This window comes from Streptopelia decaocto, assembly GCF_964273445.1.
Source record: "Streptopelia decaocto genome assembly, chromosome: 2".
Classification (NCBI taxonomy): Eukaryota; Metazoa; Chordata; class Aves; order Columbiformes; family Columbidae; genus Streptopelia; species Streptopelia decaocto.
In genome coordinates this window covers 111,685,458-111,699,867 of record NC_138655.1, presented here as the reverse complement: position 1 = coordinate 111,699,867, position 14,410 = coordinate 111,685,458, and the positions used below count along the sequence as shown (strand labels likewise).

The following is a 14,410-nucleotide window of genomic DNA, read 5'->3' as shown; positions in this document are numbered from 1 at the left end:
CTATAATCTTTTAAATCATCTTTATTATTGCTATACCTAAGGACTGATCAAGCATGGGATCCCGAATTTGCCACATCATACCAAAATCAACAACAGGCTGTTTGTGGTCTCACCTTCTGCTACGCCTAGGGATATAGATCTCTTTTTTTTTTTCCAGATAAATTTCCTGAACAAGGCCCTTGCAAGGTCACACAGATGTCAGTGCCCAGGACACAAAGGCAGTGCAGAATTCCTGAAAATGGGACTTGTGAGAAGCACCAAGGAGGAGCACTGTAGCACCAATTTAGTTTGGTTTACAGTGCTGTGAAACTTCCACTTGCAGGTGTGGCTCCTCAGTTCGTCCGTACCTGTCTAAATCCTGCAGCCAAATTAAGGGAGTACCTCACTTTCCTGCAGTCTCATCCTTGGCCAGCATTAGGACTAATGAGGCGAGCGAGACAGCCAGTCTTAGCTTCCTCGAAACTAAGCTGAGCTCTCACAACACAACAGCTGCCAAGGAAAGAGGTCCCACCAGCCCTCCTCTGCCTCCATCCAGCTCCTGGGTTTCTGCTTCTACTTCCCCTGCGCCAATTCTGGCACTTGTTTAACCCCAGAGTGAAGCAATTTCGGAATCTGAATCAGCAAAAAGCTAATTCTGGGGGGGAAAAAAGGGAGAAAAATCAAGGAAAAAAATTATCTCTCTGAATTTTGTACACCAAGTCAAATTAACACCAGCTCTGGTATAAGAAAGGGAAGGACTGTAGACATGACAGCAAGGGAAGAAAAGGTCAGGCTGTATCAACAGCAGCTTGCAGTTCAGCATAACGTGAATCCTCCCAGCACCAGAGGGACCACAGCCCAGCACTGCTGTCCTCTGCCACTGCCCATCTCCCGAGCCTCGTGCCTCTGCCCGCAGCACCTGAGAGACAGCCCAGATCACTGACACCAGCTCTGTCCTGTACCCCGTTAAGCCAACCCACAGTGGGCAGTGAGTGCAGGATCTGGCACAGGGGACACAACCGGGCCCAAGCAGAGCGGATTGGGCATGAGGAGGAGGCAAGTAACCCCCTTTCCTTTCTTTTCCTTCCCTCTTTCATTTCTCCTTTCCTTTCCCCTTTCATTTCCTCTCTTTTTTCCTTCCCTCTTTCCTTTTCCTTTCATTTTATTAATTACCTTTCCCTTTTCCTCTTTTTAGTTTATTTTTTCCCTTTCCTTCTCCTTTGATTTTCCCCTTTCTTTATTCCTTTCCCCTTTCCTCTTTTTAGTTTCCTTTTTCCTTTTCCTTCTCCTTTGCTTTACCCCTTCATTTGTTCCTTTCCTTTTCCCTTTTGCTTCCTTTTTTCTTTCATTTTTTAAATTTCCTTTCCCCCTTCCTCTTTTTCATTTCCTTTCTCATTTTCTTTTGCCTTTTCCTTTTTTCCTTCCTTCCTTTTCCCTTTCCCTTTTTATTTCCTTTCCCCTTCCTTTTTCCTTTCCTTTATTATTTCCTTTCCCCTTCCTTTTTCCTTTCATTATTTCCTTTCCCCTTCCTTTTTCCTTTCCTTTATTATTTCCTTCCCCCTTTCCTCTTTTTTGTTTTCATTTTTTTCATTGCCTTTCCTTTTCCTTTCCTCTTTCCTTCCCCTTTCCTTTTCTTTGTAATTTCCTTTCCCTTTCCTTTTCTTTTTAATTTCCTTTCTCCTCACTGAGAAGTTTCTTCTCAAATTGAAGTGGAGCCTCTTGTGTTCCAGTTTGTGCCCATTGCTCCTTGTCCTATCATTGGTTGTCACTGAGAAGAGCCTGGCTCCAACCTCGTGACACTCACCCTTTATATATTTATAAACATTAATAATATCACCCCTGAGTCTGCTCTTCTCCAAGCTAAAGAGACCCAGCTCCCTCAGCCTTTCCTCATTAGGGAGATGCTCCACTTCCTTAATCATCTTTGTTGCCCTGCGCTGGAGCCTCTCCAGCAGTTCCCTGTAGCACCGCAGCCTCCTTGTAGCACCGCGGGGAGCCCGCGCTCCCGTACTTCCGCAAGCGAGCCGGGAGGGGCACGGCACCCCTGCACCCTTCGCACCGCTTCCCCTATTCCTCAACGCTTCCTCCTCCTCCTCCTCCTCGCCCGCCGCCGCCTGCCCCGGCGCACCGGCTGCCGCAGGCCCTGTACGTCCTCCCCCTCCGCGGGCAGCGGTGCCGCCGCCAGCGGGCCGCGCGGGGCGCATGCGCCTCCCGCCACCGGCGGGGGCCAGCGGCGTGCCCGCGAGGGCGCGCGCCGCTCGCCCTTCCTCCCGCCGCAGCGCGGGGCGGGCCGCGCGCAGAGGCGACAGGCCGGGGGAAGCGAGGAGGCGCGGCGGGGGGCGGGGCCTCCGGGCGCTACGCCCAGTCTAGCTGGCGCTGGCGGGGCGGCCCGCGGACGCAACTTCCACGGGACGGAGGCGGCGCCGCAGCCGGGCGGAGGAGGGCGCGGCGAAGCGTGACCGGCTCCGTGGGGGCTCGTCCGACCCGGTCCGCGGCGAGGCCGACGGGGGAAGGGGAGCTAGAGACGGAGCGGCGCTGAGACCCGCCGAGGCGAAGTTTGGAAGCTGCCCCGCGGGCGAGCGGGAGGGGTCGGAGGCCGCGGCGTCGGGAGCATGAGAGGTCCGTCCCGGCCTCACCGTTGCTGTGTCCGTGGGAGGACCGGCCAGTGCCCGCGGCGGTGAGAGGCGGCCCGGGGATCGCTTCTCGGTGGCTGCGGGCGGGAGGAGAGAGAGCCAGAGGCGGTTGCATCTCCCGCGGGGACCCCCACAGCTGCCCGCCCTCCGCCGAAGTGCCTGCGAGCCTCCTCCGCCCCGCAGGGCGAGCTTCAGCGCCTGTTCTCGCTCTTAATTTCCCGTCCCCCGGCGGGGGAAGAGGAGGGGCAGCGGCGAGGAGCCCTCCTGGGATCCCCCGCCGACGACGCGAAGGCGCCTGGAAAACCCCGAGCCCGAGGAGGCGGCTCCCGCCGACCCCTCCACCCTCCGGGCAGCCGCAGCCTCACAGCCTTGCGTGCGCCCCAGTCTTCCCGTCCGACTCCGGGCTTCACCTTGCGGGCAGGCTCGGGGAGGAGGCCGGAGGAAGCCGCCCGTGCCCCTGGCGGCGGGTGCGCGCATGGAGGCGCCGAGCGCGGAGCCGGGGCGGAGAGGGCGAGGAGAGGCTCCATGAGCGCCGCGGCCCTGCCGGGGATCGCCGCCTCGCCGGGCGTTTCCCTCCTGCCGCCGCCCGCCCTGCCCTGCCCGCGTTTCCGACCCTGAAGCCGCTTGGTTCTTCGTCGCCCTGAAAAAAAAAACCAAACTTTTGCGCAGTGGCCGAAGATGGAGGCTGCCGGGATGGATTATTTCTGCGAGCAGGTACAGCAGAAGGACGTGGGCCGCAGGATGCAGGTCGGCCAGGAGCTGCTGGAGTACCTGGGCGACCCGGCGAGGTCCTCCGATCTGGAGCAGGACCAGCAGCGCCTTGACAAAGTGATCGACGAATTGACAGGATGGGTCAACTCTAGTAATTTTAAGGTGAGGAGGCTGGTCGGCGGGGCTTGGTACGGGAAGACCATGATTCATCATGGTAGAGAGGTCCAGAGGTCCAGATTACTCTTTAATCAGATACGGGCAGAAATAAAACTACATCTATACCAGTTTTTATCCCTCCCCCACAAAGGGGAATTCAGAAATTTTGGGAGGCGTTCGTTAACATTTTTTTGTTTCGATTTCTCTGTCCTAAAAGAAGCGGTAATGTTTGGGGTGTTTTCTGTTTTGGTGGGGTTTTTTGTTTGTTGTTGATATTTTTATTATTTTTTTAAATCGCTGGTTAAAATGTTGGGGGTTTTTTTGCAGATTTTTTTTTTTTTTGCAGTTATGTTTCTTATTCTGAGACAAGATAGGTAGTGATTTTTTTTTCCTTTTTTTTTTTTTTCGCTACCACTCCCATTCCATCGTCTCTACACTTGGGTGTAACGTTTCCTGGGATTGCCATTATTTTCTGTAGGCCGTAAAGAGTGCTGTTTGCCCGCGTTTGTATTACGCCGTGTGCTTTTTATACAATTTAATGAACAATTTGCTTCCTGGTATCCCTGTTGTGAGTTTAAAGTTGTTCATATCGTCTTTAGGTGACTTTCTTGTACGTGGGAAGTTATATAGTATCTTTACAGCAGCCCAGTGATGACTCACGTTTTGGTTGGTTTGGTTGTGTGGGGTTTTTTTTTGCTGCGTTTTTAGGCTGAGCTACGAGAAAACTGATCACTCCGGCGCACGCCTGTTGTAGGATTTGTAATTTTTTCTGGCGGTGCTCAGCCGGTAACGCGGTTGGCAGCGCAGTTTTACTACCGAGGGCAATAACCGTGTTCGCATTGGCGATTTCCCCCCGCCCCATTCGGTGTGTGCGGGCGGGCGCTGCCGTCGCCGGGTGGCGATGTCGCTCCGCGGCTCCCTCTGCTCTGGTCCCTTCACCTCCCTCTCCTGCCCTGCGAGATGATTGACTTGCCCTTTGGGCCTTTGGACGTAGCGTTGTGAGGTTATTGTAATTTTTTTCCTATTTGCTTAGGCTCAGGACGCAGGCCTGGGAGTAACTTGTAAGTGCCGTGTCTGTTCATGAATACTTATTTTTTTATTTTTTCCTCTGTTGAGTTTACAGTGCTGTGTACTTGCCAGTGTTTGCACACCGCACTTCTCTGAGTTTGAGGTCTGAAACTAATAGGGCTTAAATCTATTTGCACGTATGATTTAATTTTTTGGGGCAGTGTATTTGTCATAAAAGGTCAGGTTAACTTGAGGAAATGATGTTGTGCTGGACAAGTATGATTTATTTGCTTTTTAATTTCTTACCTGAGAGCAGTTGTTGGGGATAATTGATTACTGTGAAACCTAGACAGGTGTTTAAAAATACTGTTTTGTGTAAAGAGGACTAGATACTTATCTTAACAGGGTAATGCAAAAGTTTTTTTCCACACTTTTAAATTTACAGAATTGGGGATAAATACTTGAAATTTGTTTTTCAAGATGTATTTTGTGTAACACAATGCATTCTGCTTGCTGTTGATGTGAGGTGACAGAACTCCTTGGCTGTTTAAACTGTAGGAGAAATGAGGACTATGCAGCACTCCAGATCACGAGCCTCAGTCATACAAGATAAGGTTAAGAGTATTACAAATTCTAAGAGTTTTAAAAATAGTTTGCATAATATTAAAAAAAAAATCTTTGCGGCCACTTACTGGTGGCTCTTTATACATACAGAATTCCAGTTCAAAGCATATTATTAATATATACGTTATATTGACTGCGACAGCACAAGATCTCAAATGTGTTGGATCAGTTCCAGTGTTCCTTGCTGTGGTGGTGACTGTCAGCATCTGCTGTTTCAGAAAGAAAATTAAAAACATTATGGAAAACTCTGGTTTCATCTGATTTCTTATCTTTTACAAGCATAGATGTTATATGTTTAAATTATAGATCTGAGCTTGTTATTAAGCTCAGGGCCTGACTGATATCATAAGTAGTGAGTACCATGGCTTTACATGTATTTTCAAGAAAAATATTGAAGTAATATTTATTTTGGATTACTGTATTTTTAATAATTTGTTGGTTACCCTTTCCTCTGCTGAGTAACGGATATGTAGAGCACTTGGACAATTCCACTTAACCTCTCTTCTTATATTTTGCTGAAGGTCTTGCAGGTCTTCAAAGTCTCAGAGCAATTAATCCCTACCTGTTGATGTGGCTGTTTGAGCAGTGATAATGAGTGGCAATGGGGAGCTCTAGATTCAACTTCATGCTGTGCATGAAAAAACTTTCTATGAAATGCCACCCTAGAAAGTTTCTGCCTTGCATAACCAGAAGGGAAAGGATCTGGATGGAATAGGAGGGTTGATTTGGCAGACTTGATAACAAGCAGGGAAAAAGAAAATAGATGTTCTGTAAACAAGTATGGACTTATCAGTAAGGTTGAATTGTCTCAAAGATTTTGTCCATCTAAATAGTGCGCTTTTTTTTTTTTTCCTGAAGTTTGCACCTATTTATAGTGATTTAATAAACTGCCTGGCAATTCCAAGCTAAGAAAGCAGATAGGAAAACTTCTGAGTTCATCTGACTCATTCAAGTGGAAAACACAATTGCCAGTTTGAGTTACTGATAAATCAGAGAACCGGGATTAAAAATGTGTTGGCTCATCTGCAAATGGTGTATGGAGTTGTAGTGAAAGCTGGTTGCAGAACACGGGGAGTGACCTAGAGAGAGAGAAATGAGTCATCTTCAGAGGCTGACCTTAATGGTCTATGATGGGGACTTGAGTTACAGTGCCTATGCAGTCAGTGATAAATTAGCTTCCAAAGACTGTTGAAAACCTTGCAACATCAGGGACTACACAGATATGCATAATTTAAACTTTTAATTTGGATCTCATTAGAATGAAAGAGTTGTTCACTGAGCTGAAAATTGTTTGCTTGGTGTCCTGGTGCTGTGATCTGGTTTACTTCATATTGATTGGGACTGACCTCTCTCTTCCTACAACATAGAGCCTTGGTGTTGGTGTTCTTGTTTTTCTTGCAAAATCACTGTTTTCCCAAGACTGTGAGGAATAGTGGAGAAAAAAAAGCAAGGGCAGTGAACTCTGGAACGTTTTTAACAAGTTGGATGCAAAGTAGTTAAGAGCTGGGTGATGGTATTTTTCTGGTATTTATTCTTCTCTAACTCTGAAATATTTGTCAATCTCAGAAAATTGGACCAGTGCTAATGTTTGAGTTCAGACTCCCGGGTGAACTTCAATCAGTAAATTAATTCCCCATTCTGAGAGTATCACTACTGATGGATATTTGCTGGCTTTACTAGGTTAACCTGGATATTCATCTATGTATACATAGCTTTAATTAACACAGCTCTTGTGTCTCTTTTGTACTTGATTGTCACTTGAAATAATTACAAGATTATCTAACTTCATACAGTCTGATGGCTCAAACTGTTCTGTGTCTGACTCAAGCAATCTGGACATCTGCTTTGAACTTCTGCTAAAGAGATGTGGCATGGAGAAATACTACTTTTCTAGTAGAGATTTGCAAATCTACTGCTAGTACGTTGTGGCGGGTTTTTTAAGCCCACCAGAATTGAAGAGTTACCCTCTTAAAATTTACTTTTTGAGCATTAAAGCCACCTTTTGGTTCTTGATGCAAATCTCACCTGATCAAAAGTAATAAAACCCTATGACTAAAATTCTGGTACTTTCTTAAGGTAATTTTATGTGAGAAGAGTAATCAGTAATGCTTGTGACTCTGAGTCATATTTGGACTTCTTACCTTTGTAGTCCACATTTTACCTTGTTTTATTCCTCAGCTGCAGTAAGAAAATCATTAACAATTACTGCGTTTATGTCAGAGCAGCAGGTTATTTGCCATGCACAGAAAAAACAGGATTTCACACTATCTGTTTCTGATAGCAGAGATAATCTGTTTATTTTAGGCAAATCCTTGGAGTTATCTTTTATTCTATGCTTCCTGAAGAGTTAGATTTTCCTTGGGTTTGTTTGTTTCAACATCAAATACGGTAAGATACTAAAATACCACTGATGATGATGATGCATTTTTGTAGTTCCTTGTTTTGGCAAGTATTTATTTTGATTTGTCTTTAGTTCAGCAAAAGGCCAGCAGGAGGAGTGTTCAGTTTTCAGAGAGGAGGATTTAAACTGCAATTTTGCAAATAGTTAAGTGGTTAGGATTTTTATCTGAAGTCCTCACAAAGAGATAGCAGCAGTTATAACTGCGTTGGCTGTACGTAAGTATGTGAGGTAGAAAATAGAATTGAAAATTATGTCAGTAAAATACAGAGATCTGAAAAAAAAAGTAAGAAATGTGAAGTCCTACATTTAAGTGAGAATAATTGAAGGCACAGGTGTGCAGCATGTGGGGCATGTCCCTGGGAGGAAAATGTGTGGTTTATCTGGATCTGAAGTTGAACACAAGCCGACATATGCTACACAAAAGGCAAATGCTGTAGTGAGTTGTAGGCCTGTAACCTGCAAGGCAGAAGAATGGAATAAAAGAGGACACACTTCTACCTTTATTTTTCAGTTACTGGGTAGATCCTGGTATTTCCATAGTCTTTATCAAATAGTGGTAATTTAAATGTCTTTGGTGGAGGAGAAATGTTAGACTTTGAGCTCTTTGCCGAATTTCGTTATTCCTTCCTTCAAGTCGTTTCACCTTCGTTATGTGGGAGCTACTGCCTTTATTTCTGTGCAAGGAGAACGTGGTTTGACCTGTCCATGTCTGAATTCAGTTTTAGTTTTCAAGCTCAATGATTTGCTTCATTTTCTTGAGTAATAATTGTTGTTTTTTCATGTATTATTTATGTTCTGTTCATATAATGTTAAATAAACTATTGCATGTTAGCCCAATAATCAAGCAGATCTCCAGAAGGCAAGGGAAACTTGGAAGAAGTTTTAATTATTTTAAGTTTTGTTAAAACTAATTCTGTCCAGCCTTTAATTAGGAATGTGGAACATATAGTTGCAAACTCTTGGGCATGTCCTCCAGAAGCAAAATTGATGGTTCTCAAATGTTCTGCAGCTTTGTGTAATCCAACCTCACTGTAGTCCCTGTTGAAACAGCAGCTCTGCTGCTCCTGTGGCCAGGCATTCTCACTCACTCTCGTTCTTGGGGCAATTAACTTTCTGTTGATGTTGAATTCATTTTCCAGCTGATTTGGCTGCTGCTACGGGAGATACAAATGCACCAGAGCGAATATGCCTGGAAGTCAAGAGGGAGAACTGGGCGCTCTCCTTTTTAGCTTGCAGCTTGATTGATCTGGGTGTGAATGGAAACCCTGGCCGAGCTCTGTTCAAGTTGCAAGCAGAGGGATGCATCTTTCGGAAGAGAATTCACAGCAGCCAACGCACGTTGGCCACACGCAGTTCAACGTTTGTTTTTAGTGGTGTTTCGGGTTTAAGCAGTTTAATTCCCCGGCTGCTGAACTGTGGTGATGCATAGCGCCGTTATCGCTCTGAGGCCAGGGCTTGGGAGGCTGCACAGTGAACAGGCTCAGGGAGGAGATCTGGCCGAGAAGGTGCTTTTTTCTTGTTCATTTGTTGGGCTGGTTTCCTAAAGCAGGTTACTGTTCAGCTGCATGAATACTCGTCTCCTCACAGTAGAAGAGTTGGTGCCAGGGGTAGGAGTAAGTAGCAGAGAATGGGAATCACTGGATGTTTAATACAACTGAATAAGAGGAAGTGGGAAATAAAATAGGAGACCTTGGGCATGAAAAGAATGATATTCTTTTGGAAGAACTAAGTCCTAAAATAAAGTGTTTATTTGTTTTGCTCCATAAACGTGCTTAGAAAGGCTTTCAAATGCATTTTTCTTTGTGGGGGATGGGGGGGAAGCGGAAAGCTCTTTCCTTTTTTTTTTTTTAATTATTTATTCTAAAGAGAAATACCATACATCCCATTGTCTTCCCACTGAGCCCTGCTTTTAAAGAGGCATTGTCTTCAAACTTTTTCTACTGCAGCACAAAGAATTTAAGCCAGGAAATTTAAAAAAGAAAATGGCTTTAAATGTCAGGTGGTGCTATATCATATACTTTTGTTTTATGCTCACTGTCCTTGGAACAACGTCTATGAAAAATTTATGACAGTGGTCAAGAGGAATGTTTAATATACATGCGAGCAACCTGTAGATATTCCTGTAATGGATCAAGCTGGAGGTAGTACATGGCACATTTTAGAGTAGGGATGACTGAATTGTCCACAGAATACAGAACAATTTAGAGTCTGAACTCAAGTCAGTTTGAGAGATTTTGAAATAGTGGAAGGTTGTAAACATTTCTGCAGTAACCATTTTGAGTGTTATACTAATGTGTTCTTCAAAATTGGGTCAATGTTTCTTAATTAATGAGGGGGAAAGGAATGTTACTGTTTCCATCATAGGGAAAGGGCAGTAAAAGAGATTTATATTTTTTTTATATAAGCTTTAAAATTTTTATGACAGCACCATGCTTGCTTGTTTTGGCTGCTGTACAGGAGAGGTCAAAATAACAAGGACCTCCCAGATCTGTGCCTGTTGAGAAGGACCTCTGAGGAAACCAAGCCTTCTCAGTGCTGAACCACATTGCTCAGTCTCTGGATAAAAACGGGTGATTCAATCAGTAATCGTGTGGTGGTGTGGTTACTTGCACTGCGATGCTGAAATTATTTGTGGTTGGCCATCACAGAAGGGTAATGAAAGGAAGATTATCATAAGAGGTTCGGTAGTCTATGCCCCTTTTGAGACAGTGAGGGTTGCAGGTGATGTATAGTTGTAACAGCAACAAAGATTGGATACTCTCAGGAGAATCTTAGCTCCTAGTTCAAGTTATGGTTGCAAAATGTTGAAGTCAGTAAACTCGTGTTTTTAGATAGAGGAGGCTTTGCATTTGCTCAAGAGCTCACGACTCAAATTGTTGAGCTTGAAGACTGTTAGATTACCAGCAACCTCTCTCCTTGCAACGTGAAGTGATGCGATAGACATAAAAAAACAATTGTATGCATCTTTGCAAGTGTGTTGTTTGTACTCTTGAAGATGAAAGAAGCAAGAGAATGGAAATAAAGCTTTATTGTCAGCTAAAGTATCTAACGTACAGACAACGTGTGTGGTAGCTTCAGCAGCCGGGGCTGCAGTTTTGGCCGCTGTCAGCAGAGGCAGCTGCCCAACCGATGCTGAGTGGGAGGACTGCGGCATCGCGTTTTCTTGTACAAGGGAGAATGGAGTCTGAAGATGACCAGGCTGGGAATGAAGAACCAAAAAGGAACAACATGGACCTGTTGGAGAGGAGCCAGAGGAGGCCACCAAGGTGATCAAAGAGCTGGAACAGCTCTGCTGTGAGGACAGGCTGAGAGAGTTGGGGTTGTTCAGCCTGGAGAAGAGAAGGCTCCAGGGAGACCTTATTGCGGCCTTTCAGTACTTAAAGGGGGCTTGTAAGAAAGATGGGGACAGACTTTTTAGCAGGGCATGTTATCACAGGATAAGGGGTAATTGTTTTAAACTAGTAGAGAGGAGATTCAGGCTAGACAAGAGGAAGAAATATGTTACAACAAGGGTGTTAAAACACTGGCCCAGTTGCCCAGAGAGGTGGTAGATGCCCCATCCCTGGAGACATTCCAGGCCAGGCTGGATGGGGCTCTGAGCAACCTGGCCTAGTTGAAGATGTCCCTGCTCGTTGCAGGGGGCTTGGACTAGATGACCTTTGAAGGTCCCTTCCAACCCAAACTATTCTATGGTAACCACCTGGGTTGAATAAATGACCCAGGAAAAATGGAAGCTTGCTTCTGCCCATGCATCCAGGCGCAGTTTTTGGTACCTGCAAGCTTTTGGGTTAAGGGCAGGAGTGGAATATGGGTAGACCTCAGTGAAGTGGGTGATGTGAAGAGAATTGGAATGGGAAGCAGTAAAGGGAGCAAAAAATGATTGAGTATCCTGGTGAAACAGGAGAGAAGTGTATTCAGGGAGGTGAGTAAAGAGAACTAGGAAAAAGAAACTTCAAGAAGTGAAGCAGAAGAGACTGCTTGTACATATACATGTTTTGGTTTCACGTTTAGCTACTTGCAAGGTGCTTGAGGTTATTTCAGAATCAAGAAAGTACACCTTTAGGCTTGGCTGACAATACTTAAACAAAAAAAAAATCTCATTATGTTCTTGCGTATGTCTTATTCCAGCATTGCAATGCTGGAACAATGCTTGTTCTTGCAGGGTGTAGTTGTTTGGCATGCCGTTTTGTGTTTGTCAGTTGATTGTTAGTGATACCACAGCTGTCCCCATGGTGACAGGAAGTCCAGTGCCTTAACTCCATTCTTTTGGAGTTCCAAATAGTGACCTCCATAATTCCCTCATTAAATTCTCATGGCTAGTTTGCAGATTGTGATCTGCAGAATCCATATTTCCGTATACAGTTCAGAGATCCTATGGCCAGATCCAAGGACGTTCATTTTAAGGTTGTTCAGCAACTTACGTAACTAGAGATGGTTTCCTGGCAGTGTCCTGTCCCTGGATGTCCCCCACAGGGATCAGAAATTGCAGAGTCACAGTGAGAGTAGTAATATGCATGCATGGTTAACCATGTGTGGTTTGAAGAGCAGTATTTCTTTTTCTAGCAAAGACTTCTGTGTCTGGAAGTTGCCCATAGAAAAGCAGTGGCAATGCTGAAAAGAGTACGTAGAAGGAGAGGTGGAAAAGGAGCAAGCTGCAGAGCAAGAAAAAGGCTTATTTCCTAATCACTGGCTCACTTTGTAATCGCATTTTGGTTGGAACCTCTTGATTTCACTAAAGAGTCTGGTCCTTTCCAGAACAGATAAAATACTTCTCAGTTGGGCTGGCAATTTTTTTGTGATCTAGGAAGTCAAGGATGGCCTTGAACATTGGCTTGTTAAAGAGTACCTCAATGACTAACCAAATCCAGTTCAAATAAGTCTAAATTTCTTCTCCACTGTGAACCTCAAAAGCAGTGTTTAAATGCGTCAAACAATAGTGAGCTGATGAATTAGTATCGACATACAAAGGCTCTTTCTAGGCTGCAGGCAAAAGGCTCAATGAATGCAGAGTAAGAAACAGATCCAACCCTTTTAATCCCAGAAAGAACACATCTGTCATTGAAGCTGATGGGGAAACAGCCGTGATGGCGAGAGGTTTTTCTGTTGGTAGTGGAAGGACTGTGTTGGTACATGGTCTCACACCACGTCTGAGAGCTTGGAGCCTTTTTGTTGCAGATCAGTTCTGCCTTGACTTGTGGGGTGGTGTGTGTGGTGTGTTAGTTTTGTTTGTTTGTTTGTTGGTTTGGTTTTGAATGCTGCTCATATGACCCTATATGAATTGTTAAGGACTCCTTCCAAAGGTCTGCTTGAACACTGCGTGGATGATACCTACCAGGAGACACTCAAACTCAGAACATTGTGTATCAAAGCGGAGAAACGTTAAGACTGATTTACAAAAACAAAAAGAGGTAGTTTATTTGGAATACTCTGTAGTGGTATGCTTCAGCTGACTTGCTTTGAAATGTGGACTGAGAGCCAATTTTGTAGCTGGAGCAGTTTCCTGTTACTGCCAGCCTGAAGTCACATCGGACTCTCTCACTCTGCAGATATTGTGATGTTTCATACTTGTTATCTTTTCAAAGTTGCCAACCATAGGGGACTTTGTATGAGCTAAAGAATAACCATCATGTTGTGGTTAGAGGATTGCTCCTTTGAGAACGTAGTGACCTGTTCACTTAAATCGCATCTGTAAAGATTCTTTTTCAGTAGCTGTTAACGAGATGAGAATTTCACAGCAGTGTTTGTTACTTTTCTGCATTTCTTAAAGCCAGGGTGGGTGTCATACCTTACTCTGACTTATAAAGGTATCTTTTGAAAGCTTTATTTCATCCCAGTCTGAACGTTTCTTTCATCTGCAGTCTGAACGATATATTTTCGTACAGTAAGGACATCACAAGACAAAACTACTCTGAGATAGACAAATCGATAGTATTTACTGAAGTGTCTTATGTACACTAATTATTGAAGTAGAACCCCTATTGCATTCATTAAGCAAATCTTTGATAGACAGTTGCAAAGAGCCAGTGTCATATTGGCAACTGGTTGAATGGTTAATCAAGAAAATTGTGACTTGCATCATAAGAGGTGATTAAGCTTTACCCATTCACAGGGAGAGATACCAAAATAAGGAATATGCAGGCATTATCTCAGTGGATGCTCTCGATCAAAATAAAATGGTAATACAGAAAGGAAATACAGGTGATGAGATTTTTCATTGGCAATAATGGTCATGGTAGGATGAACAGCTGTTTTTCTAGCAGTTATCAAGTCTCTGATCTTTAGGCATATGGAGGTTCAGATCTTCCATATGGCCACTGTTTTAACACAAGTGAGTTGTCAAAAACAAGCAATCCCCTTCCCAAAACAAAAAGAACCAACCAAAAAAAAATAGGCAAAAATAATCCCACAGACCACCTCCAAACCCTGGGGGCTAAGCACTGGAGGAATTAATCAAGAAATACACTTTACTCAGAATTATTCTTTGGGATTAGAAAATAGTAGATGTGTAGTGAAAAAACCAACAGTGACACGCTTTACTTTTTAAAATCTGTGAACTGCTGTTGTTGGGAATGGTAGAAGTCTTCAAGAGAGAATTTAGAATCAACTGTGTGGAGAAGAGACTCTCTGTAAGTACCTTTACAGAAGACAAGGCTGCGGTTTGTGCATTAATAGACCCCAAAATACTTTAACAGGAAAGGTATCTCAACACTTGTCACTGGAAGACAAGTCTAAGGTTGGGTTTGTAGTCAGGAAAGAGATGCATAGGAAAACAGTGTATATCCAGGATGAATTTCTTATTTCTTTCCGGTACCACTTTTTAGATTGATATTTTTGTCTTGAGTCTCATATAGTTTGACAATCTGGAAAAGATCGATAAAGGAAAGAGTTTTAGGGAAGC

The 14,410-nt window shown here is 44.3% G+C and overlaps 1 protein-coding gene across 10 annotated transcripts in view; it reads left to right on the top strand.

Moving 5' to 3' along the window:
• Positions 1–3,290: 3,290 nt before the first annotated feature.
• The window catches only part of CLASP2 (cytoplasmic linker associated protein 2), a gene marked incomplete at its 5' end in the record, with an annotated part of 149,009 nt that continues 137,889 nt past the window's right edge, over positions 3,291–14,410 (top strand). For all 10 annotated transcript variants that reach the window (XM_082044292.1, XM_082044289.1, XM_082044294.1 and 7 more), the window contains one exon: positions 3,291–3,485. In XM_082044292.1, the coding sequence (XP_081900418.1) occupies positions 3,291–3,485 (195 nt within the window). The remainder of the gene's footprint in view (positions 3,486–14,410) is intronic.